The sequence below is a fragment of the Bombina bombina genome, unplaced genomic scaffold (assembly GCF_027579735.1).
Source record: "Bombina bombina isolate aBomBom1 unplaced genomic scaffold, aBomBom1.pri scaffold_943, whole genome shotgun sequence".
NCBI lineage: Eukaryota > Metazoa > Chordata > Amphibia > Anura > Bombinatoridae > Bombina > Bombina bombina.
In genome coordinates, this window is record NW_026512942.1 from 82,246 (window position 1) to 110,000 (window position 27,755).

General features: G+C 39.5%; 1 protein-coding gene across 1 annotated transcript in view; it reads right to left on the reverse strand.

Moving 5' to 3' along the window:
• The window catches only part of LOC128644612 (regulatory-associated protein of mTOR), a gene marked incomplete at its 5' end in the record, with an annotated part of 93,403 nt that overhangs the window by 64,726 nt on the left and 922 nt on the right, over positions 1–27,755 (reverse strand). The window contains one exon of the mRNA XM_053697158.1: positions 16,751–16,895. Coding sequence (XP_053553133.1) covers positions 16,751–16,895 — 145 coding nt within the window. The remainder of the gene's footprint in view (positions 1–16,750; positions 16,896–27,755) is intronic.

Below are 27,755 nucleotides of genomic sequence, written 5' to 3' on the forward strand. Positions count from 1 at the left end.
GCATCAGCCAATAGGATTTTTTAACCTTTAATTCCGATTGGCTGATAGAATTCTATCAGCCAATTGGAATTCAAGGGACGCCATCTTGGATGACGTCCTTTAAAGAAACCTTCATTCGTCTTTAGTCGTCGGAAGAAGAGGATGCTCCGTGCCGGATGTCTTGAAGATGGACCCGCTCCGCGCCGTCTGGATGAAGACTTCTGCCTGTCCGGAGGACCACTTCTGCTGGCTTGGATGAAGACTTCTCCCGGCTTCGCTGAGGATGGATGTCGGCTCTTCAAAACTGTAAGTGGAACTTCAGGGGTTAGTGTTAGGTTTTTTTTAAGGGTTTATTGGGTGGGTTTTATTTTTGGGTTAGGGTTTGGGCAGCAATAGAGCTAAATGCCCTTTTAAGCGCAATGCCCATCCAAATGCCCTTTTCAGGGCAATGGGGAGCTTAGGTTTTTTTACTTAGGATTTTATTTGGGGGTTTGGTTGTGTGGGTGGTGGTAAAATAAAATTAAACCCTAAGCTAGCTACAATGTAACTATAAGTTATATTGTAGCTAGCTTAGGGTTTATTTTACAGGTAAGTATTTAGTTTTAAATAGGAATTATTTAGGTAATGATAGTAGGTTTTATTTAGATTTATTTTAATTATATTTAAGTTAGGGGGTGTTAGGGTTAGACTTAGGATTAGGGGTTAATAAATTTAGTATAGTGCGGCGACATTGGGGGCGGCAGATTAAGGGTTAATATTTAACTAGTGTTTGCGATGCGGGAGTGTGGCGGTTTAAGGGTTAATATGTTTATGATAGTGGCGGCGATGTTGGGGGCGCCAGATTAGGGGTTAATAAATATAATGTAGGTGTCGGCAATGTTGGGGGCAGCAGATTAGGGGTTCATAAGTATAATGTAGGTGTTGGCAATGTCTGGAGCGGCAGATTAGGGGTTAATAAGAATAATGTAGGTGTCGGCGATGTCCGGAGCGGCAGATTAGGGGTTCATAAGTGTAAGATTAGGGGTGTTTAGACTCGGGGTTGATGTTAGGTGTAAACATAAAACATAATTTATGTAAGAATTTATCTGATAAATTCATTTCTTTCATATTGGCAAGAGCCCATGAGCTAGTGACGTATGGGATATACAATCCTACCAGGAGGGGCAAAGTTTCCCAAACCTCAAAATGCCTATAAATACACCCCTCACCACACCCACAATTCAGTTTAATGAATAGCCAAGTAGTGGGGTGATAAAAAAGGAATGAAAAGCATCAACAAAGGAATTTGGAAATAATTGTGCTTTATACAAGAAATCATAACCACCATAAAAAAGGATGGGCCTCATGGACTTGCCAATATGAAAGAAATTAATTTATCAGGTAAATTCTTACATAAATTATGTTTTTTTTTCATGTAATAGGCAAGAGTCCATGAGCTAGTGACGTATGGGATATCAAAACCCAAGATGTAGAACTCCACGCAAGAGTCACTAGAGAGGGAGGGATAAAATAAAAAAAAGTTTATTCTTTAATGACAAGAAAAACTTAAAACATAAGCAGAAGAATCAAACTGAAACAGCTGCCTGAAGAACTTTTCTACCAAAGACTGCTTCTGAAGAAGCAAATACATCAAAACGGTAGAATTTAGTAAATGTATGCAAAGAGGACCAAGTTGCCGCTTTGCAAATCTGATCAACTGAAGCTTCATTCTTAAAAGCCCACGAAGTGGAGACTGATCTAGTAGAATCAACTGTAATTCTCTGAGGCGGGGTCTGACCCAACTCCAAATAAGCTGAATGAATCAAAAGCCAAGAAGCCAAGGAAATAGCAGAAGCCTTCTGACCTTTCCTAGGACCAGAAAATAAAACAAATAGACTAGAAGTCTTCCTGAAATCTTTAGTAGCTTCAACATAATATTTCAAAGCTCTCACCACATCCAAAGAATGTAAGGATCTTTCCAAAGAATTCTTAGGATTAGGACACAAGGAAGGGACAACAATTTCTCTACTAATGTTGTTAGAATTCCCAACCTTAGGTAAAAATTTAAATGAAGTCCGCAAAACTGCCTTATCCTGATGAAAAAATCAGAAAAGGATATTCACAAGAAAGAGCAGATAGCTCAGAAACTCTTCTAGCAGAAGAGTTACCCAAAAGGAACAACACTTTCCAAGAAAGAAGTTTAATGTCCAAAGAATGCATAGGCTCAAATGGAGGAGCCTGTAACGCCTTCAATACCAAATTAAGACTCCAAGGAGGAGAAATTGATTTAATGACGGGCTTAATACGAACTAAAGCCTGTACAAAACAGTGAATATCAGGAAGTTTAGCAATCTTTCTGTGAAATAAAAACATAATTTATGCTTACCTGATTAATTCCTTTCTCCTGTAGTGTAGTCAGTCCACGGGTCATCCATTACTTATGGAATATTTCTCTTCCTAACAGGAAACTGCAAGAGAATTACCCAGCAGAGCTTGCTATATAGCTCCTCCCCTCACCTGTCATACTCAGTCATTCGACCAAGCATACGAGAAAGGAGGAACCATAGGGTACAGTGGTGACTGGAGTTTAATTAAAATTTAGACCTGCCGTAAAAACAGGGCGGGCCGTGGACTGACTACACTACAGGAGAAAGGAATTTATCAGGTAAGCATAAATTATGTTTTCTCCTGTTAAGTGTAGTCAGTCCACGGGTCATCCATTACTTATGGAATACCAATACCAAAGTTAAAGTACACGGATGAAGGGAGGGACAAGGCAGGAACATTAAACAGAAGGAACCACTGCCTGAAGTACCTTTCTCCCAAACACAGCCTCCGAGGAAGCAAAAGTGTCAAATTTGTAAAATTTTGAAAAAGTGTGAAGCGAAGACCAAGTCGCAGCCTTGCAAATCTGTTCAACAGAGGCCTCATTTTTAAAGGCCCAGGTGGAAGCCACAGCTCTAGTAGAATGAGCTGTAATCCTTTCAGGAGGCTGCTGTCCAGCAGTCTCATAGGCTAATCGTATTATGCTACGAAGCCAAAAAGAGAGAGAGGTAGCCGAAGCCTTTTGACCTCTCCTCTGTCCAGAGTAAATGACAAACAGGGAAGAAGTTTGACGAAAATCCTTAGTTGCCTGCAAATAGAATTTCAGGGCACGGACTACGTCCAGATTATGCAAAAGTCGTTCCTTCTTTGAAGAAGGGTTAGGACACAGAGATGGAACAACAATCTCTTGATTGATATTCTTGTTAGTAACTACCTTAGGTAAGAACCCAGGTTTAGTACGCAGAACTACCTTGTCTGAATGGAAAATCAGATAAGGAGAATCACAATGTAAGGCAGATAACTCAGATACTCTCCGAGCCGAGGAAATAGCCATCAAAAACAGAACTTTCCAAGATAACAACTTGATATCAATGGAATGAAGGGGTTCAAATGGAACGCCTTGAAGAACATTAAGAACTAAGTTTAAGCTCCACGGCGGAGCAACAGACTTAAACACAGGCTTAATCCTAGTTAAAGCCTGACAGAAAGCCTGAACGTCTGGAACTTCAGCCAGACGTTTGTGTAGAAGAATAGACAGAGCAGAAATCTGTCCCTTTAACGAACTAGTAGATAAACCCTTTTCTAAACCCTCTTGTAGAAAGGACAATATCCTAGGAATCCTAACCTTACTCCATGAGTAACTCTTGGATTCGCACCAATGTAAATATTTACGCTATATTTTATGGTACATTTTTCTGGTAACAGGCTTCCTAGCCTGTATTAAGGTATCAATAACCGACTCCGAGAACCCACGCTTTGATAGAATCAAGCGTTCAATCTCCATGCAGTCAGCCTCAGAGAAATTAGATTTGGATGTTTGAAAGGACCCTGAATTAGAAGGTCCTGTCTCAGAGGCAGAGACCACGGTGGACAGGACGACATGTCCACTAGGTCTGCATACCAGGTCCTGCGTGGCCACGCAGGCGCTATCAGAATCACCGAAGCTCTCTCCTGTTTGATCTTGGCAATCAAACGAGGAAGCATTGGGAATGGTGGAAACACATAAGCCATGTTGAAGACCCAAGGGGCTGTCAGAGCATCTATCAGCACCGCTCCCGGGTCCCTGGACCTGGATCCGTAACAAGGAAGCTTGGCGTTCTGACGAGATGCCATGAGATCCAGATCTGGTTTGCCCCAACGACGAACTAGTTGAGCAAAGACCTCCGGATGAAGTTCCCACTCTCCCGGATGAAAAGTCTGGCGACTTAGAAAATCCGCCTCCCAGTTCTCCATGCCTGGGATGTAGATCGCTGACAGGTGGCAAGAGTGAGACTCTGCCCAGCGAATTATCTTCGAGACTTCCAACATCGCTAGGGAACTTCTGGTTCCCCCTTGATGGTTGATATAAGCCACAGTCGTGATGTTGTCCGACTGAAATCTGATGAACCTCAGAGTTGCTAACTGAGGCCAAGCTAGGAGAGCATTGAATATTGCTCTTAACTCCAGAATATTTATTGGGAGGATTTTCTCCTCCTGAGTCCATAATCCCTGAGCTTTCAGGGAATTCCAGACTGCTCCCCAGCCTAGAAGGCTGGCGTCTGTTGTTACAATCGTCCAATCTGGCCTGCGAAAGGTCATCCCCTTGGACAGATGTGGCCGAGAGAGCCACCATAGAAGAGAATCTCTGGTCTCTTGATCCAGATTTAGTAGGGGGGACAAATCTGAGTAATCCCCGTTCCACTGACTTAGCATGCACAATTGCAGCGGTCTGAGATGCAGGCGCGCAAATGGTACTATGTCCATTGCCACTACCATTAAGCCGATTACTTCCATGCACTGAGCTACTGACGGGTGTGGAATGGAGTGAAGGACACGGCAAGCATTTAGAAGTTTTAATAACCTGGCCTCTGTCAGGTAAATTTTCATCTCTACAGAATCTATAAGAGTCCCTAGAAAGGGAACTCTTGTAAGTGGTAATAGAGAACTCTTTTCCACGTTCACCTTCCACCCATGCGACCTCAGAAATGCCAGAACTATCTCTGTATGAGACTTGGCAGTTTGAAAACTTGACGCTTGTATCAGAATGTCGTCTAGGTACGGAGTCACCGCTATGCCTCGCGGTCTTAGTACCGCCAGAAGTGATCCTAGAATTTTTGTAAAGATTCTTGGAGCCGTAGCTAATCCGAAGGGAAGAGCTACAAACTGGTAATGCCTGTCTAGGAAGGCAAATCTCAAATACCGGTAATGGTCCTTGTGAATCGGTATGTGAAGGTAGGCATCCTTTAAGTCCACCGTGGTCATGTACTGACCCTCTTGGATCATGGGAAGGATGGTTCGAATAGTCTCCATTTTGAATGATGGAACTCTTAGAAATTTGTTTAGGATTTTTAAGTCCAAGATTGGTCTGAAGGTTCCCTCTTTTTTGGGAACCACAAATAGATTTGAATAGAATCCCTGCCCGTGTTCCGTCCGCGGAACTGGGTGGACTACCCCCATTAGTAAGAGGTCTTGTACACAGCGTAGAAACGCCTCTTTCTTTGTTTGGTTTGCTGATAACCTTGAAAGATGAAATCTCCCCCGTGGAGGAGAAGTCTTGAAGTCCAGGAGATATCCCTGGGATATGATCTCCAACGCCCAGGGATCCTGGACATCTCTTGCCCAAGCCTGGGCGAAGAGAGAAAGTCTGCGCCCCACTAGATCCGTTTCCGGATAGGGGGCCCTCTCTTCATGCTGTCTTGGGGGCAGCAGCAGGTTTCTTGGCCTGCTTGCCCCTGTTCCAGGACTGGTTAACTTTCCAGCCCTGCCTGTAACGAGCAACAGCTCCTTCCTGTTTTGGAGCGGGGGAAGTTGATGCTGCTCCTGCCTTGAAGTTACGAAAGGCACGAAAATTAGACTGTTTGGCCTTTGATTTGGCCCTGTCCTGAGGTAGAGCATGGCGCTTACCTCCCGTAATGTCAGCAATAATTTCTTTCAAGCCGGGCCCGAATAAGGTCTGCCCTTTGAAAGGAATATTAAGCAATTTAGATTTAGAAGTCACGTCAGCTGACCAGGATTTAAGCCATAGCGCTCTGCGCGCTTGGATGGCGAATCCGGAGTTCTTAGCCGTAAGTTTGGTTAAATGCACAACGGCATCAGAAACAAATGGGTTAGCTAGCTAAAGTGTTTTAAGCTTGTTCATTATTTCATCCAAAGGAGCTGAGTGAATGGCCTCTTCCAGAGACTCAAACCAGAATGCTGCCGCAGCAGTGACAGGCGCAATGCATGCAAGGGGCTGTAAAATAAAACCTTGTTGAACAAACATTTTCTTAAGGTAACCCTCTAATTTTTTATCCATTGGATCTGAAAAGGCACAACTATCCTCACCGGGATAGTGGTACGCTTAGCTAAAGTAGAAACTGCTCCCTCCACCTTAGGGACCGTCTGCCATAAGTCTCGTGTGGTGGCGTCAATAGGAAACATTTTCCTAAATATGGGAGGAGGGGTAAAAGGCACACCAGGTCTATCCCACTCCTTGCTAATAATCTCTGTAAGCCTTTTTGGTATAGGAAATACGTCAGTATACACCGGTACCGCATAGTATTTATCCAACCTACATAATTTCTCTGGAATTGCAACCGTGTTACAATCATTCAGAGCCGCTAATACCTCCCCTAGCAATGTGCGGAGGTTCTCTAGCTTAAATTTAAAATTGGAAATCTCTGAATCCAGTCTCCCTGGATCAGATCCGTCACCCACAGAATGAAGCTCTCCGTCCTCACGTTCTGCAAACTGTGACGCAGTATCTGACATGGCTCTCATCTCATCCGCGCGCTCTATCCTTAACCCAGAGCTATCGCGCTTGCCTCTTAAATCTGGCAACTTAGATAATACTTCTGTCATAACAGTAGCCATGTCTTGCAAAGTGATTTGTAAGGGCCTCCCTGATGTACTTGACGCCACAAAATCACGCACCTCCTGAGCGGGAGGCGCAGGTACTGACACGTGAGGAGAGTTAGTCGGCATAACTTCCCCCTCGTCGTCTGGTGATAATTTCTTTACATGTAAAGATTGACTTTTATTAAAAGTAGCATCAATGCAATTGGTACACAAATTTCTATTGGGCTCCACATTGGCCTTTAAACATAGTGAACAAAGAGATTCATCTAAGTCAGACATGTTTAAACAAACAATGAGACTAGCAAACTTGTAAATACTTGTCAAAATTAATTTACAAGCAATATAAAAAACGTTACTGTGCCTTTAAGAAGCACAGAAAAACTGACACAGTTGAAATAACAATGAACAAAAATAGTTATGGCAACCAAATTTTCACAGTAAATGTATTAAGTTAGCAAAGGATTGCACCCACCAGCAAATGGATGATTAACCCCTTAGTACCCAAAAACGGATAACAATTATATAATTAACGTTTTTCTCACAGTCAAATACACTGTCACAGGACTACTGTGACTGATTACCTCCCTCAAAATGGATTTTGAAGACCCCTGAGCTCTCTAGAGACGATCTGGATCATGGAGGATGAAGTAGAAAGATCGTGACTGAATTTTTACTGCGCAAAAAAGCGCTAAAATAGGCCCCTCCCACTCATATTACAACAGTGGGGAAGCTCAGAAACTGTTTCTATGCAGAAAACAAAAATGGCCATGTGGTAAAAATCAAGCCCCAATAAGTTTTATCACCAAGTACCTCACAAAAAACGATTAACATGCCAGTAAACGTTTTAAACATACATTTAAAAGTTATGTATTATTATTTACAAGCCTGCTACCAGTCGCTTTTACTGCAGTTAAGGCTCATACATTATTTCAGTATTAACAGTATTTTCAGAGTCAATTCCATTCCTTAGAAAATACATTCAGTGCACACACACACATCAGCCTGATACCAGTCGCTATCACTGCATTTAAGGCTGAACTTACTTTACAATGGTATCAGCAGTATTTTCTCAGTCAATTCCATTCCTCAGAAAATAATTTACTGCACATACCTCTTTGTTGCAGGGGGACCCTGCATGCTATTCCCCTTCTCTGAAGTTACCTCACTTTTCCTCAGATGAGAACGGCCAGTGGGTCTTAGTTACGTCTGCTAAGACCATAGAAAAAAACCCAGGCAGATTCTTCTTCTAAAGCTGCCTGAGAATAAACAGCACACTCCGGTGCCATTTAAAAATAACAAACTTTTGATTGTAGAAATAAACTAAGTTAAAAAAACACCACAGATCTCTCACAGCTTCCTATCTAGTTAGGCTGCAAGAGAATGACTGAGTATAACAGGTGAGGGGAGGAGCTATATAGCAAGCTCTGCTGGGTAATTCTCTTGCAGTTTCCTGTTAGGAAGAGAAATATTCCATAAGTAATGGATGACCCGTGGACTGACTACACTACAGGAGAAATAGAAAGAGCAGAGTTTTGTACCTTCAAGGAACTTGCAGACAAACCCTTATCCAAACCATCCTGAAGAAACTGTAAAATTCTAGGAATTCTAAAAGAATGCCAAGAGAATTTATGAGAAGTACACCATGAAATGTAGGTCTTCCAAACTCGATAATAAATCTTCCTAGAGACAAATTTACGAGCTTGTAACATAGTATTAATCACTGAGTCAGAGAAACCTCTATGACTTAGCACTAAGCGTTCAATTTCCATACCATCAAATTTAATGATTTGAGATCCTGATGGAAAAACGGACCTTGAGATAGTAGGTCCGGCCTTCCTTAAAGGGACAGTCTACACCAGAATTTTTATTGTTTTAAAAGATAGATAATCCCTTTATTACCCATTACCCAGTTTTGCATAACCAACACAGTTATAATAATATACTTTTAACCTCTGTGATTATCTTGTATCTAAGCCTCTGCAAACTGCCCCTTTTTTAAGTTCTTTTGACAGACTTGCAGTCTAGCCAATCAGTGCCTGCTCCCAGATAACTTCACGCGCACGAGCACAGTGTTATCTATATGAAATACGTGAACTAACACCCTCTAGTGGTGAAAAACTGTTAAAATGCAATCTGAAAGAGGTGGGCTTCAAGGTCTAAGAAATTAGCATATGAACCTCCTAGGTTAATCTTTCAACTAAGAATACCAAGAGAACAAACCAAAATTGGTGATAAAAGTAAATTGGAAAATTGTTTAAAATTACATGCTCTATCTGAATCATGAAAGTTTATTTTGGCCTAGACTGTCCCTTTAACGGAAGTGGCCAAAGTTGGCAACTGGACATCCGAACAAGATCCGCATACCAAAACCTGTGTGGCCAAGCTGGAGCCACCAGCAACACAAACGATTGTTCCATGATGATTTTGGAGATCACTCTTGGAAGAAGAACTAGAGGCGGGAAAATGTAAGCAGGATGATGAAACCAAGGAAGTGTCAGCGCATCCACTGCTTCCGCCTGAACATCCATGGACATGGAAAGGTATCTGGGAAGTTTCTTGTTTAGATGAGAGGCCATGAGATCTATCTCTGGAAGACCCCACATCTAAACAATCTGAGAAAACACATCTGGATGGAGGGACCACTCCCCTGGATGTAAAGTCTGACGGCTGAGATAATCCGCCTCCCAATTGTCTACACCTGGGATATGCACCGCAGAGATTAGACAGGAGCTGGATTCCGCCCAAGCAAGTATCCGAGATACTTCTTTCATAGCTTGGGGACTGTGAGTCCCACCCTGATGATTGACATATGCCACAGTTGTGATATTGTCTGTCTGAAAGCAAATGAACGGTTCTCTCTTCAACAGAGGCCAAAACTAAATAGCTCTGAGAATTGCACGGAGTTCTAAAATATTGATGGGTAATCTCGCCTCTTGAGATTTCCAAACCCCTTGCGCTGTTAGAGATCCCCAAACAGCTCCCCAACCTGAAAGACTTGCATCTGTTGTGAACACAGTCCAGGTTGGCCGAACAAAGGAAGACGCTTGAACTAAACGCTGGTGATTTAACTACCACGTCAGAGAGTGTCGAACATTGGGATTTAAGGATATTAATTGTGATATCTTTGTATAATCCCTGCACCATTGATTCAGCATACAAAGCTGGAGAGGTTTCATGTGAAAACGAGCAAAGGGGATTGCGTCCGATGCTGCAGTCATGAGACCTAAAACTTCCATGCACATAGCCACTGAAGGGAATGACTGAGACTGAAGGTGCCGGCAGGCTGCAACCAATTTTAAACGTCTCTTGTCTGTTAGAGACAGAGTCATGGACACTGAATCTATCTGGAAGCCTAAAAAGGTGACCCTTGTCTGAGGAATCAAGAAACTTTTTGGTAAATTGATCCTCCAACCATGTTTTCGAAGAAACAACACTAGTTGATTTGTGTGAGATTCTGCAGAACGTAAAGACTGAGCTAGTACCAAGATATCGTCCAAATAAGGAAACACCGCAATACCCTGCTCTCTGATTACAGAGAGTAGGGCACCTAGAACCTTTGAAAAGATACTTGGAGCTGTTGCTAGGCCAAATGGAAGAGCAACAAATTGGTAATGCTTGTCTAGAAAAGAGAATCTCAGGAACTGATAATGTTCTGGATGAATTGGAATATGAAGGTATGCATTCTTCAAGTCTATTGTAGACATATAATGTCATTGCTGAACAAAAGGCAGAATAGTTGTTGGTACTCTTACATAACAATTCAAAATTTTCAGATCCAGAACTGGTCTGAATGAGTTTTCCTTCTTTTGGACAATGAATAGATTTGAATAAAACCTCAGACCTTGTTCCTGAAAAGGAACTGGCATGATTACTCTTGAAGACTCCAGGTCTGAAACACACTTCAGGAAAGCCTGAGCTTTTGCTGGATTTGCTGGGATACGTGAGGGAAAAAAATCTTCTCACAGGAGGTCTTATTCTGAATCCTATTCGATACCCTTGAGAGACAATGCTCTGAATCCATTGATTTTGGACATAATTTATCCATATATCCATGAAAAACCCTAATTTGCCCCCTACCAGCTGAGCTGGAATGAGTGCTGCACCTTCATGCAGACTTAGAGGCTGACTTTGGTTTTTTAAAAGGCTTGCATTTATTCCAATTTGAGGAAGGCTTCCAATTGGAAACAGATTCTTTGGGGGAAGGATTAGATTTTTGTTCCTTATTTTGACGAAAGGAATGAAAACGGTTAAAAGCCTTAGATTTTTTTTATCCTGAGGCAGAAAAACTCCCTTTCCCCCAGTAACAGTTGAAATAATAGAATCCATCTGAGAACAAAATACATTATTACCTTGGAAAGAAAGAGATAATAATCTAGACTTAGATGTCATATCAGCATTCCAAGATTTAAGCCCCAAAGCTCTTCTAGCTAAAATAGCTAAAGACATGGATCTAACATCAATTTTGATAATATAAAAAATGGCATCACAAATAAAATGATTAACATGTTGCAGTAAGCTAACAATGCTAGATATGTCAGAATCCAATTCTTGTTGCGCTAAATTCTCAACCAAAAAGTTGATGCAGCCGCAACATCAGCCAAAGAAATTGCAGGCCTAAGAAGATGACCTGAATATAAATAGGCTTTCCTTAGACAAGATTCAAGTTTCCTATCTAAAGGGTCTTTAAAAGAAGTACTATATTCCATAGGCATAGTGTTACGTTTAGAAAGAGTAGAAATAGCCCCATCAACTTTGGGGATCTTTACCAAAAACTCTATAGAAATTGCTGGAAAAGGATACAATTTTTTAAACCTTGAAGAAGGAATAAAAGGAGTACCTGGCTTATTCCATTCCTTAGAAATCATATCAGAAATAGCATCAGGAATAGGAAAAACCTCTTGAGTAACCAAAGGAGGTTTAAAAACAGCATTTAAACGTTTACTAGTCTTAACGTCAAGAGGACTGGCTTCCTCAATATCCAAAGTAATTAACACTTCTTTTAACAAAGAACGAATATACTCTATTTTAAATAAATAAGTAGATTTGTCAGTGTCAATATCTGAGGAAGGATCATCATCAGAGGAGGATAAATCATTATGTGGTCGGTCATTTGAAGTTTCATCAACTTTATGAGAAGTTTTAAAAGACCTTTTACGTTTATTAGAAGGCGGAAATGCAGACAAAGCCTTCTGAATAGAATCAGTAACAAATTCTTTAAAATTCATAGGTATATCATGTACATTAGAAGTTGAAGGAACTGCAACCGGCAATGTACTATTACTGATGGACACATTATCTGCATGTAAAAGTTTATCATGACAACTAATAAAAATGACATTCGGAGATATAATTTCCACAATCTTACAACAAATGCACTTAGCTTTGGTAGAACCAATGTCAGGCAGCAAAATTCCAACAGATACTTCTGAGACAGGATCAGATTGAGACATCTTGCAAAATGTAAAAGAAAAAACAACATATAAAGCAAAATTATCAATTTCCTTATATGACAGTTTCAGGAATGGGAAAAAATGAAAATAGCATAGCCCTCTGACATAGAAAAGGCAAGAGGCAAATAGCAATGGGGTATTAATAAATGAAAAATTTTGGTGCCAAGTATGACGCACAACGGGACTGAAATTTTTTTTGGCACCAACAACATCCGAAAAATGACACACTTGCGTCACTAACGACGCAACCCTGTGTAAGGACTCTGCGTCCACTACGATGCCGGAAATGACGAACTTGCGTCAACGGACGTACTTTCGCGACAAAAAATTCTCGCGCCAAGAATGACGCAATAAAGTCTAGCATTTGGCGCACCCGCGGGCCTAATACTGCCCGCAATTTGCAAGAAAAAAGTAGTCAATTTGAAAAAAAAGACTAAACCCCAGGTAAGAAAATATTTCTTAAAATGTTTATTTTCCCCAAATATGAAACTGACAGTCTGCACAAGTAAATACATGAACCTGACTCATGGCAAATAAAAGTACAATACATATATTTAGAACTCTCTATAAATGCATAAAGTGCCAAACCATAGCTGGGGTGTCTTAAGTAATAAAAAACATACTTACAAAAAAGACACCCATCCACATATAGCAGATAGCCAAACCAGTACTGAAACAGTTACCAGTAGAGGTAATGGTATATGAGAGTATATCGTCTATCTGAAAAGGGAGGTAGGAGATGAATCTCTACGACCGATAACAGAGAACCTATGAAATAGATCTTCCGTGAGGAAAACCACTGCATTCAATAGGTGATACTCCCTTCACATCCCTCTGACATTCGCTGTACTCTGAGAGGAATCGGGCTTCAAAATGCTGAGAAGCGCATGTCAACGTAGAAATCTTAGCACAAACTTACTTCACCACCTCCATAGGAGGCAAAGTTTGTAAAACTGAATTACGGGTGTGGTGAGGGGTGTAATTTATAGGCATTTTGAGGTTTGGGAAACTTTGCCCCTCCTGGTAGGATTGTATATCCCATACGTCACTAGCTCATGGACTCTTGCCAATTACATGAAAGAAATTTAGTTTCCCCATAGGAATCAATGGTGCTGCGTTACGGAGCTTTAAGCTGCTTTTTTGCAGGTGAGTCAGCCGGTTCTCCCCATTGATGTCTATGGGGAAATCGTGCACTTAAGCAGCACTGGTATTGGAGTGCGGTATGGAGCTCAATTTCGCTCACTTCTTGCCTAATAACGCCGGGTTTCTGAAAACCTGTAATACCAGCGCTGTAGGTAAGTTAGCGGTGACAATAACGTGCAAGTTAGCACTGCACTCCTCATAACGCAAAACTCCACTCATTACTTTTGGCACTCAGCACCCTCCATAAACTTCCTTTGTGGACCAATATAGGATACTTGTGTTACACACACACTCTCCTTTTTCCCATGATCCAGATAGCGCATGCAATTTTAAAGAACTTTTTAATTTACTTCTATAATCAATTTTTCTTGGTTTTCTTGGAATCTTTTGTTGAAAAGCAGGGATGTATGGTTAGGAGATGGCCCATTTCTGAAGTACTATATGGCAGTAGTTATCCATTTGCAAGAACACTAGATGGCAGCACTGTTTCCTGCAATTTAGAGCTCCAGATGCCTACCCAGGTATCTCTTCAACACAGAATATTATGGGAACTAAGCAAATTTGATAATAGAAGTAAATTGGAAACTTTTTAAAAATGGAATGCTCTGTCAATCACAAAAGAAACATTATGGGCTTCATATCCCTTTAACTATGTAACATACTACTTAGGGAATGGATTGACAAATTTGTTTAAAGTTTATGAGCCACACAGTGGTATTTGTATATAGATACATGAAAAGTAATCCAAAAGGTAAGAGCCAGGGGTAAGTTGCTCCCTGGCTCCTGGGTTTTCTCAAGACCTGACTTATGGACCACTTAATACGTTCAAGTGCTGAATGATTTATATATGATGCCTACTGGCCACAGCAATTAAGACAATTTAAAACATTTGTGTTGTATGCTGATCATTTTTGCAATGTTTTGTAAACTGGGCTAACATAGTTACAGCATTAAATTATTTTACAGCATTCCTTTTGCAATGCAGTGCTTATTTGCTAACATGTGCTATGAATTTAAGGTAGAAAAAAGTGTTTCATACTTATTTTTCTGGCATTTCACTTGCTACCTTTGGTAAATTTTTGAAGCTGTCTTGAACGGCACCGAATATGCAGATTCACGGGTATAAACAAGTTAAAAAGTGAGACAGAGTGAATATCATTTGCATGTTATTACCCTGAATCCCTAGCTGCAAAGAAAAAAACAAACTAACTGTGCTGAGGAAATATGTAGAAACTCAGAGCTCCTCAGTTTTCGGGATTTATAAAAGCATTTTGCAGTTAAAGGGACATTCCAGTCAAAATTTAAATGCACGTAGATGAATTACATCTTTGAATAGAAACATATTTGCAATATACATGTACTGGCAAAAATGCTTTTAGTAAAAGTTATCACTGTTTTTGGGGTTAGCATTTTTCTCTGCACGTGTATGTGAAGCATAGCCAGATATTGTCACTGCACCCACGTTTTAAACAATGCAGCTGCGCAGATCATCGGTGGGGTTTGTATTATGTCAGCAATTAACAAATTGAGTCATTACCAGATGGTACAAGCACTTTAGGCTCTCTGAACAAGTGCAGTGTTTAAAATGCTGGTGCACGGTGCATACTTAAATACACTTTTAAAACAGCTATAGCTTTTATTAGAAGCATATTTGCTAATGCATGCATATTACAAACATGCATCTGTTCAATACTGAAATGTACCCATGTGGTTTCCAATTTTGGCTGGAATATCCCTTTAATTATTTTATTGCAAATGTGACTTGGATTAAAGCTCCATAAGGAAGATGTGTGTGGAATGTTTCAGTGTCAGGTGCACCTAGTTCACTGGCATTGATGCAAGATCTGTGTTATTTACGTGACCACAAAAAGGTACACTGTGTGGGGAACACAGAGTGAGCTGAATACAGCTGCAGATTATGTACACAGCTTTATGAGAATGCAGTGTGTGCTGTACCTAGGTCTTAGTTATTTAGGTCACTTAGTATTAGTTCCTGCTCTGCAAGGTCACATTGCTGAGCTCTAAAGAATGTTTTGCAGCCAGTTAGTGACATCAGATTGGGTTTCACATCCGAAGATTAAAGGTAAATATCCCTTTAAGACTTCTGCAAAGAAAAAAACAAACTAACTGTGCTGAGGAAATATGTAGAAACTCAGAGCTCCTCAGTTTTCGGGATTTATAAAAGCATTTTGCAGTTAAAGGGACATTCCAGTCAAAATTTAAATGCACGTAGATGAATTACATCTTTGAATAGAAACATATTTGCAATATACATGTACTGGCAAAAATGCTTTTAGTAAAAGTTATCACTGTTTTTGGGGTTAGCATTTTTCTCTGCACGTGTATGTGAAGCATAGCCAGATATTGTCACTGCACCCACGTTTTAAACAATGCAGCTGCGCAGATCATCGGTGGGGTTTGTATTATGTCAGCAATTAACAAATTGAGTCATTACCAGATGGTACAAGCACTTTAGGCTCTCTGAACAAGTGCAGTGTTTAAAATGCTGGTGCACGGTGCATACTTAAATACACTTTTAAAACAGCTATAGCTTTTATTAGAAGCATATTTGCTAATGCATGCATATTACAAACATGCATCTGTTCAATACTGAAATGTACCCATGTGGTTTCCAATTTTGGCTGGAATATCCCTTTAATTATTTTATTGCAAATGTGACTTGGATTAAAGCTCCATAAGGAAGATGTGTGTGGAATGTTTCAGTGTCAGGTGCACCTAGTTCACTGGCATTGATGCAAGATCTGTGTTATTTACGTGACCACAAAAAGGTACACTGTGTGGGGAACACAGAGTGAGCTGAATACAGCTGCAGATTATGTACACAGCTTTATGAGAATGCAGTGTGTGCTGTACCTAGGTCTTAGTTATTTAGGTCACTTAGTATTAGTTCCTGCTCTGCAAGGTCACATTGCTGAGCTCTAAAGAATGTTTTGCAGCCAGTTAGTGACATCAGATTGGGTTTCACATCCGAAGATTAAAGGTAAATATCCCTTTAAGACTTCTAAGAAAAAATCATTAAAAAATCGATGCAGTCTCGTCAGGCTGTGATTCTAATCTTTAGCAAACAGCCAGAAATTATTTTAGATATGGAGAGATGCTCCAGTGCAGGTTCCAGTCTAAGTCTCTTCCAGTATTACATTCCCAAAGAGCTTTCTATATAATCTAACACCTCTAAAGACAGTGCCATAATAAGGTTAAAAGGCTACAAAACTCTGGATAAGCCAAATAATAATTGCAACTAAAAAAATATATTTACTTAGAATTTATCAGAGAATGAACGCTGTATACTCTTTAAATCTTTCAGAATAGCATCTTACCACATGGCGTGCATGTAGGTGGGAGGTAGTCGAGGGCTGCTCACTGGGGTGCAGTTGTAGGACCTCATAATCCTCTCTGCCAACAGGAAGTTACGAAATAAGCTTGCAACCAATAAGTCCTGACGAAACAGTTTCTGGAACAGGTCTGTGGGTGCAAATCTGAATGAGCATTATAGAATACAGAGTAACAAGGCAATGCACCAGCACAGCAATGAAATATGCTGGGAAAAAGGAGAACAGAAAGGAGAAGTATTTTAAATATTTTAGTGATTAGACTAAAGTTGCAGAGAATATCTGAAGTACCCTGCAAAAGTAGAAAGTGTCAAATAGAGATTAACTAACAATAATATCTATATAGGTTAGAAGGGAGGCAAAATTATCAAGGTTTAGAATTATTGGAAAAACTGTTTCTTCACACTTGTAGAACCATATTAAAGTGATGTTAAATTAATTTCAGATTTTAAGAATGATGCAATGAAAAAACATAATTTATGTAAGAACTTACCTGATAAATTCATTTCTTTCATATTGGCAAGAGTCCATGAGCTACTGACGTATGGGATATACAATCCTACCAGGAGGGGCAAAGTTTCGCAAACCTCAAAATGCCTATAAATACACCCCTCGCCACACCCACAATTCAGTTTAACGAATAGCCAAGCAGAGGGGTGATAAAGAAAGGAGTAGAAAGCATCAACAAAGGAAATTTGGAAATAATTGTGCTTTATACAAAAAATCATAATCACTATAAAAAGGGTGGGCGTCATGGACTCTTGCCAATATGAAAGAAATGAATTTATCAGGTAAGTTCTTACATAAATTATGTTTTCTTTCATGTAATTGGCAAGGGTCCATGAGCTAGTGACGTATGGGATAGCAATACCCAAGATGTGGATCTCCACTCAAGAATCACTAGAGAGGGAGGGAATAAAATAAAAACAGCCATTTTCCGCTGAAAAAATTAATCCACAACCCAAAAAAAAAAGTTTTCTTTCATAATTGAAAGAAAAAAAATTAAATCAAAAGCAGAAGAATCAAACTGAAACAGCTGCCTGAAGAACTTTTCTACCAAAAACTGCTTCCGAAGAAGCAAATACATCAAAACGGTAGAATTTAGTAAATGTATGCAAAGAGGACTAAGTTGCCGCTTTGCAAATCTGATCAACTGAAGCTTCATTCTTAAATGCCCATGAAGTGGAGACAGATCTAGTAGAATGAGCTGTAATTCTCTGACGTGGGGCCTGACCTGACTCCAAATAAGCTTGATGAATCAAAAGTTTCAACCAAGAAGCCAAGGAAATAGCAGAAGCCTTCTGACCTTTCCTAGGACCAGAAAATAAAACAAATAGACTGGAAGTCTTCCTGAAATCTTTAGTAGCTTCCACATAATATTTCAAAGCTCTTACCACATCCAAAGAATGTAAGGATCTTTCCAAATAATTCTTAGGATTAGGACACAAGGAAGGGACAACAATTTCTCTACTAATGTTGTTAGATTTCACAACCTTAGGTAAAAATTGAAAAGAAGTCCGCAAAACTGCCTTATCCTGATGAAAAATCAGAAAAGGAGACTCACAAGAAAGAGCAGATAACTCAGAAACTCTTCTAGCAGAAGAGATGGCCAAAAGGAACAACACTTTCCAAGAAAGTAGTTTAATGTCCAAAGAATGCATAGGTTCAAATGGAGAAGCCTGTAAAGCTTTCAGAACCAAATTAAGACTCCAAGGAGGAGAAATTGATTTAATAACAGGCTTAATACGAACTAAAGCCTGTACAAAACAGTGTATATAAGGAAGTATAGCAATCTTTCTGTGAAATAAAACAGAAAGAGCGGAGATTTGTCCTTTCAAGGAACTTGCAGACAAACCCTTATCCAAACCATCCTGAAGAAACTGTAAAATTATAGGAATTCTAAAAGAATGCCAGGAGAATTTATGAGAAGAACACCATGAAATGTAAGTCTTCCAAACTCTATAATAAATCTTTCTAGAGACAGATTTACGAGGTTGTAACATAGTATTAATCACTGAGTCAGAGAAACCTCTATGACTTAGTACTAAGCGTTCAATTTCCATACCTTCAAATTTAATGATTTGAGATCCTGATGGAAAATGGACCTTGAGATAGTAGGTCTGGCCGTAACGGAAGTGGCCAATGCGGGCAACTGGACATCCAAACCAGATCCGCATACCAAAACCTGTGTGGCCATGCTGGAGCGACCAGCAACATAAATGATTGTTCCATGATGATTTTGGAGATCACTCTTGGAAGGAGAACTAGAGGCGGGAAAATGTAAGCAGGATGATAACACCAAGGAAGTGTCAGTGCATCCACTGCTTCCGCCTGAACATCCCTGGACCTGGACAGGTATCTGGGAAGTTTCTTATTTAGATGAGAGGCCATGAGATCTATCTCTGGAAGACCCCACATCTGAACAATTTGAGAAAACACATCTGGATGGAGAGACCACTCCCCTGGATGTAAAGTCTGGCGGCTGAGATAATCCGGTTCCCAATTGTCTACACCTGGGATATGCACCGCAGAGATTAGACAGGAGCTGGATTCCGCCCAAGTAAGTATCCGAGATACTTCTTTCATAGCTTGGGGACAGTGAGTCCCACCCTGATGATTGACATATGCCACTGTTATGATATTGTCTGTCTGAAAACAAATGAACGGTTCTCTCTTTAACAGAGGCCAAAACTGAAGAGCTCTGAGAATTGCACAGAGTTCTAAAATATTTATTGGTAATCTCGCCCCTTGAGATTTCCAAACCCCTTGTGCTGTCAGAGATCCCCAAACAGCTCCCCAACCTGAAAGACTCGCATCTGTTGTGATCACAGTCCCGGTTGGTCGAACAAAAGAAGCCCCTTGAACTAAACGATGGTGATCTATCCACCATGTCAGAGAGTGTCGTACATTGGGATTTAAGGATATTAATTGTGATATATTTGTATAATCCCTGCACCATTGATTCAGCATACAAAGCTGTAGAGGTCTCATGTGAAAACAAGCAAAGGGGATTGTGTCCGATGCTGCAGTGATGAGACCTAAAACTTCCATGCACATAGCCACTGAAGGGAATGACTGAGACTGAAGGTGCTGGCAGGCTGCAACCAATTTTAAACGTCTCGTCTGTTAGAGACAGAGTCATGGACACTGAATCTATCTGGAAGCCTAAAAAGGTGACCCTTGTCTGAGGAATCAAGAAACTTTTTGGTAAATTGATCCTCCAACCATGTTTCCGAAGAAACAACACTAGTTGATTCGTGTGAGATTCTGCAGAACGTAAAGACTGAGCTAGTACTAAGATATCATCCAAATAAGGAAACACCGCAATACCCTGTTCTCTGATTACAGAGAGTAGAGCACCCAGAACCTTCTAAAAGATTCTTGAAGCTGTTGCTAGGCCAAATGGAAGAGCAACAAATTGGTAATGCTTGTTTAGAAAAGAGAATCTCAGAAATTGATAATGTTCTGGATGAATCGGAATATGAAGGTATGCATCCTGCAAGTCTATTGTGGACATATAATGTCCTCACTGAACAAAAGGCAGAATAGTTCTTATAGTCACCATCTTGAAAGTTGGTACTCTTACATAACTGGTCTAAATAAATTTTCTTTCTTTGGGACAATGAATAGATTTGAATAAAACCCCAAACCTTGTTCCTGAAGAGGAACTGGCATGATTACCCCTGAAGACTCCAGGTAAGCCTGAGCTTTTACTGGATTTGCTGGGATACGTGAGAAAAAATCTTCTCACAGGAGGTCTTACTCTGAATCCTATTCGATACCCTTGAGAGACAATGCTCTGAATCCATTGATTTTGGACAGATTTTATCCAAATATCCTTGAAAAACCTTAATCTGCCACCTACTTGCTGAGCTGGAATGAGGGCCGCACCTTCATGCGGACATAGGGGCTGACTTTGGTTTCCTAAATGGCTTGGATTTATTCCAATTTGAGGAAGGCTTCCAATTGGAAGCAGATTCCTTGGGGGGAGGATTGAGTTTTTGTTCCTAATTCTGACGAAAGGAACAAAAACGGTTAGAAGCCTTAGATTTACCCTTAGGTTTTTTATCCTGAGGCAGAAAAACTCCCTTTCCCCCAGTGACAGTTGAAATAATAGAATCCAACTGAGAACCAAATAAATTATTACCTTGGAAAGAAAGAGATAGTAATCTAGATTTAGATGTCATATCAGCATTCCAAGACTTAAGCCACAAAGCTCTTCTAGCTAATATAGCTAAAGACATGGATCTAACATCAATTTTGATAATATCAATAATGGCATCACAAATAAAATGATTAGCATATTTCAGTAAGCAAATAATGCAAGATAAGTCAGAATCCAATTCCTGTTGCGCTAAATTTTCCAACCAGAAAGTTGATGCAGCAGCAGCAACATCAGCCAAAGAAATTGCAGGTCTAAGAAGATGACCTGAATATAAATAGGCCTTCCTTAGATAAGATTCAAGCTTCCTATCTAAAGGATCATTAAAGGAAGTACTATCTTCCATAGGAATAGTGGTACGTTTAGCAAGAGTAGAAATAGCCCCATCAACTTTGGGGATTTTTTCCCAAAACTCTATAGATTATGCTGGTAAAGGATAAAAAAAAATTAAACCTTGAAGAAGGAATAAAAGAAGTACCTGGCTTATTCCATTCCTTAGAAATCATATCAGAAATAGCCTCAGGAATAGGAAAAACCCCTGGAGAAACCACAGGAGGTTTAAAAACATAATTTATGTAAGAACTTACCTGATAAATTCATTTCTTTCATATTAGCAAGAGTCCATGAGCTAGTGACGTATGGGATATACATTCCTACCAGGAGGGGCAAAGTTTCTCAAACCTCAAAATGCCTATAAATACACCCCTCACCACACCCACAAATCAGTTTAACGAATAGCCAAGAAGTGGGGTGATAAGAAAAAAGTGCGAAAGCATAAAAAATAAGGAATTGGAATAATTGTGCTATATACAAAAAAAATCATAACCACCATAAAAAAGGGTGGGCCTCATGGACTCTTGCTAATATGAAAGAAATGAATTTATCAGGTAAGTTCTTACATAAATTATGTTTTCTTTCATGTAATTAGCAAGAGTCCATGAGCTAGTGACGTATGGGATAATGAATACCCAAGATGTGGAACTTCCACGAAAGAGTAACTAGAGAGGGCGGGATAAAAATAAAGACAGCCAATTCCGCTGAAAAACCATCCACACCCCAAAATAAAGTTTCAATCTTATAATGAAAATATAAGCAGAAGAATCAAACTGAAACAGCTGCCTGAAGTACTTTTCTACCAAAAACTGCTTCAGAAGAAGAAAACACATCAAAATGGTAGAATTTAGTAAAAGTATGCAAAGACGACCAAGTTGCTGCTTTGCAAATCTGATCAACCGAAGTTCATTCCTAAACGCCCAGGAAGTAGAAACTGACCTAGTAGAATGAGCTGTAATCCTTTGAGGCGGAGTTTTACCCAACTCAACATAAGCATGATGAATCAAAGACTTTAACCAAGATGCCAAAGAAATGGCAGAAGCCTTCTGGCCTTTCCTGGAACCGGAAAAGATAACAAATAGACTAGAAGTCTTTCGGAAATCTTTAGTAGCTTCAACATAATATTTCAAAGCTCTGACTACATCCAAAGAATGCAACAATCTTTCCTTAGAATTCTTAGGATTAGGACATAATGAAGGAACAACAATTTCTCTACTAATGTTGTTAGAATTCACAACCTTAGGTAAAAATTTAAAAGAAGTTCGCAACACTGCCTTATCCTGATGAAAAATCAGAAAAGGAGACTCACAAGAGCGAGCAGATAATTCAGAAACTCTTCTAGCAGAAGAGATGGCCAAAAGAAACAAAACTTACCCCAGGACACTCATCTACATGTAGTAGAAAGCCAAACCAGTACTGAAACGAGAATCAGTAGAGGTAATGGTATATATAAGAGTATATCGTCGATCTGAAAAAGGAGGTAAGAGATGAATCTCTACGACCGATAACAGAGAACCTATGAAATAGACCCCGTAGAAGGAGATCATTGAATTCAAATAGGCAATACTCTCTTCACATCCCTCTGACATTCACTGCACTCTGAGAGGAAAACCGGGCTCCAGCCTGCTGCGAAGCGCATATCAACGTAGAATCTAGCACAAACTTACTTTGCCACCTCCATGGGAGGCAAAGTTTGTAAAAACTGATTTGTGGGTGTGGTGAGGGGTGTATTTATAGGCATTTTGAGGTTTGGGAAACTTTGCCCCTCCTGGTAGGAATGTATATCCCATACGTCACTAGCTCATGGACTCTTGCTAATTACATGAAAGAAAACCGCATTTAAACGTTTATTAGACTGAACGTCAAGAGGACTGGTTACCTCAATATCCAAAGTAATTAACACTTCTTTTAATAAAGAACGCATATACTCTATTTTAAATAAATAAGTAGATTTGTCAGTGTCAATGTCTGAGGAAGGATCTTCTGTATCAGAAGTTTTAAAAGACCTTTTACGTTTATTAGAAGGTGGAAATGCAGACAAAGCCTTCAAGATAAAATTTACGGGTATATCATGCACATTAGAAGTTGAAGGAACTGCAACTGGCAATGTACTATTACTGATGGATACACTATCTGCATGTAAAAGTTTATCATGACAACTATTACAAATGACATTTAGCGAAATTATTTCTACAATTTTACAACAAATGAACTTAGGTTTGGTAAAACCGATGTCAGGCAGCAATGTTCCAGCAGAAACTTCTGAGGCAGCATCAGATTGAGACATCTTGCAAAATGTTAGAGAAAAAAAAAACATAAAGCAAAATTATCTATTTCCTTATATGACAGTTTCAGGAATGGGAAAAAATGCAAATAGCATAGCCCTCTGATAGAGAAAAAAGCAAGAGGCAAACATCAATGGGGTATTGAAATAATGAAAAAGTTTGGCGCCAAGTATGACGCACAACGTAACGTAAACTTTTTTTGGGGCAAAAATAACCGGAAATGACACACTCGCGTCACTAATGACGCAACCGTGTGAAATGACGAAGTTGCGTCATAGACTTATTTTTCCGCGTCAAAAATATTTTCGCGCCAAGAATGACGCAATAAAGTTTAGCATTTGACACACCCGCGGGCCTAATACCGCCCGCAATTTGCAAGAAGTAGTCAATTGAAAAAAGACTAAACCCCAGGTAAGAAAAAAATTTCTTTACAAAATGTTTATATTTCCCAAATATGAAACTGACAGTCTGCAGAAGGAAATACATGAACCTGACTCATGGCAAATATAAGTACAATACATATATTTAGAACTTTATATAAATGCATAAAGTGCCAAACCATAGCTGAGGTGTCTTAAGTAATAAAAAACATACTTACCAAAAGACACCCATCCACATATAGCAGATAGCCAAACCAGTACTAAAACAGTTATCAGTAGAGGTAATGGTAAATTGAGAGTATATCGTCAATCTGAAAAGGGAGGTAGGAGATGACTCTCTACAACCGATAACAGAGAACCTATGAAATAGACCCCCGTTAGGGAAATCATCATATTCAATAAGTGATACTCCCTTCACGTCCCTCTGACATTCGCTGTACTCTGAGAGGAATCGGGCTTCAAAAAAGCTGAGTAGCGCATGTTAACGTAGAAATCTTGGCACAAACTTACTTCACCACCTCCATAGGAGGCAAAGTTTGTAAAACTGAATTATGGGTGTGGTGAGGGGTGTATTTATAGGCATTTTGAGGTTTGGGAAACTTTGCCCCTCCTGGTAGGATTGTATATCCCATACGTCACTAGCTCATGGACTCTTGCCAATTAAATGAAAGAAATATATTGGTGTACAAGCACAACCACATAATTATTCTTTTTTTTTTATTATAAAAAAGTGTGTGTGTGTGTGTGTATATATATATATATCTTCCTCTTTTGGCTGGGCTGTGACACAGAGAGCAGTCCCACCCACTCTCTATAGAATTCCTAAAGGCTTTCAAAGGGCCGGACAAGTGTCATATGACACACACAATAATAGTGCAATAATAGTACATATATATACACTTTTTTTTTTTTTAATGGCATAAGATTCTCTGTTCTCTGAAATTCCACCTACAAATCTAAGGGCCTTATCCCATGCCATATAAATCTCACTCCTATCCTGAGTTAGTTCCTGTATAGCTAAGTAAGACCTATTTGGATAGAGGAAGGAGAATGAATTTCAGTCCAGAAAATGATGCATCAAAGACATGTAATCAAAAAACATAACTACTTGTAAGGGCAACCCTCATATTTGTCTGTATTTCTTTAAACTTCTTTTTGTACAACTGCAGATAAGATATGGCAAATTCCAGGTGCACAGCAACACTTACAAGCAGTCAAATCTTTGTATAAAAGTAAAAATCCACATTTATTGCTTTCTTTAAAAAACAAACAAACAAGGAAATAGAGCCCGGTCTCCATTTCCTGCAAGTGGATACTTTGTATCAATGTGATATGGAACTATTACTTGCAATATAATTGCTATACGGTATTTGATTTTTTAAAGAAAGCAATAAATGTGGATTTTTACTTTTATACAAACATTGGACTGCTTGTGAGTGTTCCTGTGCATCTGAAATTTGGATTTATCGTTACTTTGTGGCGTCTTTGATGGTGGCGCTTTCAGAGGCATTTTCATTCAGCAGTTGATGTCATTTTCCCTCTCTCCATAGTGCCAATGGCGGACTTAACAGGGTAAGGGTTTGAGCGCACTGCTGGAAACCTGTGTGTTTGTTTAATAAAATATGGCAAACATGGAACAAAATAAAACACGGTTTAGAGAAAGTACTGTCTTAAACTGGTTAAGTGTTGTGAAAGTGTGCAAGAATGACTAAGGGGTAACATTGAAGAGGTATTTAGAGGCTTCAATATGGCAAGTATAAGAAGCTATAATAGTTGACTGAAAGACATTGAATTATGCACTCTGTTTCTATGTTTGTATGATTTTTGGTTCTAAGAATATATTTTTTTTCTGATATATTTAGTAGATATCAATTATTAATAGACAGATCTATGGAATTAGATAAAATGAACTACGATATCATCATAATATTTATGGATGAGTACCGAGTTCTAAAATATGTCTAGATGAGGACAAAGCCACAGAACATTAAGACCCTTTATGTAAAGGTTCAAAAAGAATGAAGTAATGTGCCTGAATACATTTTTTATCCGAAAATGGAACTGTGGAGACAATCCCCAGGATAAAACACTAAAAACATAGGAAATGTATTGCCCCTTTCTTGTGTATGAAAGGTGTTTTTCCTGATTGTCTTACTAGAATATTTGGATCACACCGCAAAACTGAACAAATAGAGGTAATACATATTATCTAGTCTGAACGTCGAAAGGGATCAACATTGTGTCTATGGCGAGACATTAAAGATACATGCACCTGACAATACATGATTACAGTGCAGTTTTCCTCTGATGCCATAAAATACATTTTCTTGCTATTCTTACTTCTAGAAAAATTACCAGAAAAAAAATCCATGTCAAGAAATTATTCTCATTGATGCATTGTCTATTGACCTAACAAATCTGCATCCTGATTCTAGAGAGCTGGGAATGCTGAGAGCACACTAGGTTTTATCTAAGCCCTGAGGATGCAAGTAATCTTGCTCATCTAAAACCTGCTGCAACCTTCTTCTTGATGGTTAATGTAAGCAAAAATGCAGGCAAAAGACAAATTTTGTATAGACAGAACTTAATAGTATATCACTGAAATATGCTCACTGTAATGCAGTATAAAAGTAATGAATATGAAGATGAGAGTGGGTCATAAAATACTCCTTAATTATGTCAAAGAAACACCACTGCAGAGAACCATTGAACTTACACGCATGACATTCATAAACATGGATATCAACCAGAAAAATTGTGTCCAACATCCCCTTATATCAGATCTTTTGCTAGAGAGGCATGCTTAAAGACCCAATCAATGAAAAACCTCAAAATGGAAGATGAAGTGCACCAAAGATATGTGGAACATGAAATGATCTGGATGTAAGAAAATATGAAGATATGGTTTGACACATTTGAAAGCCACCTGAAAACATTTCAGCTTGCCGCTTTAAGGGACATACTGAATCGGAAGAGCCTAAGGATTAAGCCTCTATGTAGTTGGCTTATGTTATCCTCTGGACAGATTTCTAAAATTCGAAAGCATTTAAATTAGTTCCTATGCAGGAAAAGATGCTTGTGATAAAAAGAATGTCACATGTTCTTTTAATCGTGATAAAGAAAAGAACTTCTGCAACAGATATGATTATAAATTCTTCATTATATCCTTATAAGGAATATAATGTGATGGATGCCGGCTACCCCAACTGGGCAGCTCCGCCAAAGGCTCCTGCTTCCTCCCCGGAACCTGCAGTTGTATGGCTGGAAATTGTAGCTATAGAGTGGGGAGAAATGATTATAGCCAGAGCCCACCCAAATAACCAGACAAGACCAGTATTCAGGTGAAACAAGAACTGCTTTATTGTGAAACACACACTGTGTATATACACACAAAAGGGTCTTATCTGACCCCTAGATCTCCCGCCATTCCAGACAGTCTGGCGCCTCCATAGGAGCCATAGTCCCATAGAGCCCCACAGTACCTAGATTGCGGTTTAGGGGTGATCCCGGGGGAGCGGCAGCACTTCCAGGGTGTCATTGGAAAGCTCTCGGTCCCCAGATGCCACAGTCCATATATGGCATATGCTTGTACTGACTATATACTGCCCACATGTAGAGCTACAAAGATCTACATTCCTGAAGTTGTAATTCTCTTAATTCAGAAAAGGGAAACACAGCCTATAACAAAATGATAGCCCAGCTCCATTGGGAATCTGAGCAATCAGAGGATAATGTTCAAATAAGTCTCTATTGACATTGACATGGTTGAGACACAAAATGATTAGGATTTGCATAAATGTTTACTCCTTGCACAAAAGAGGACTGACTAACCA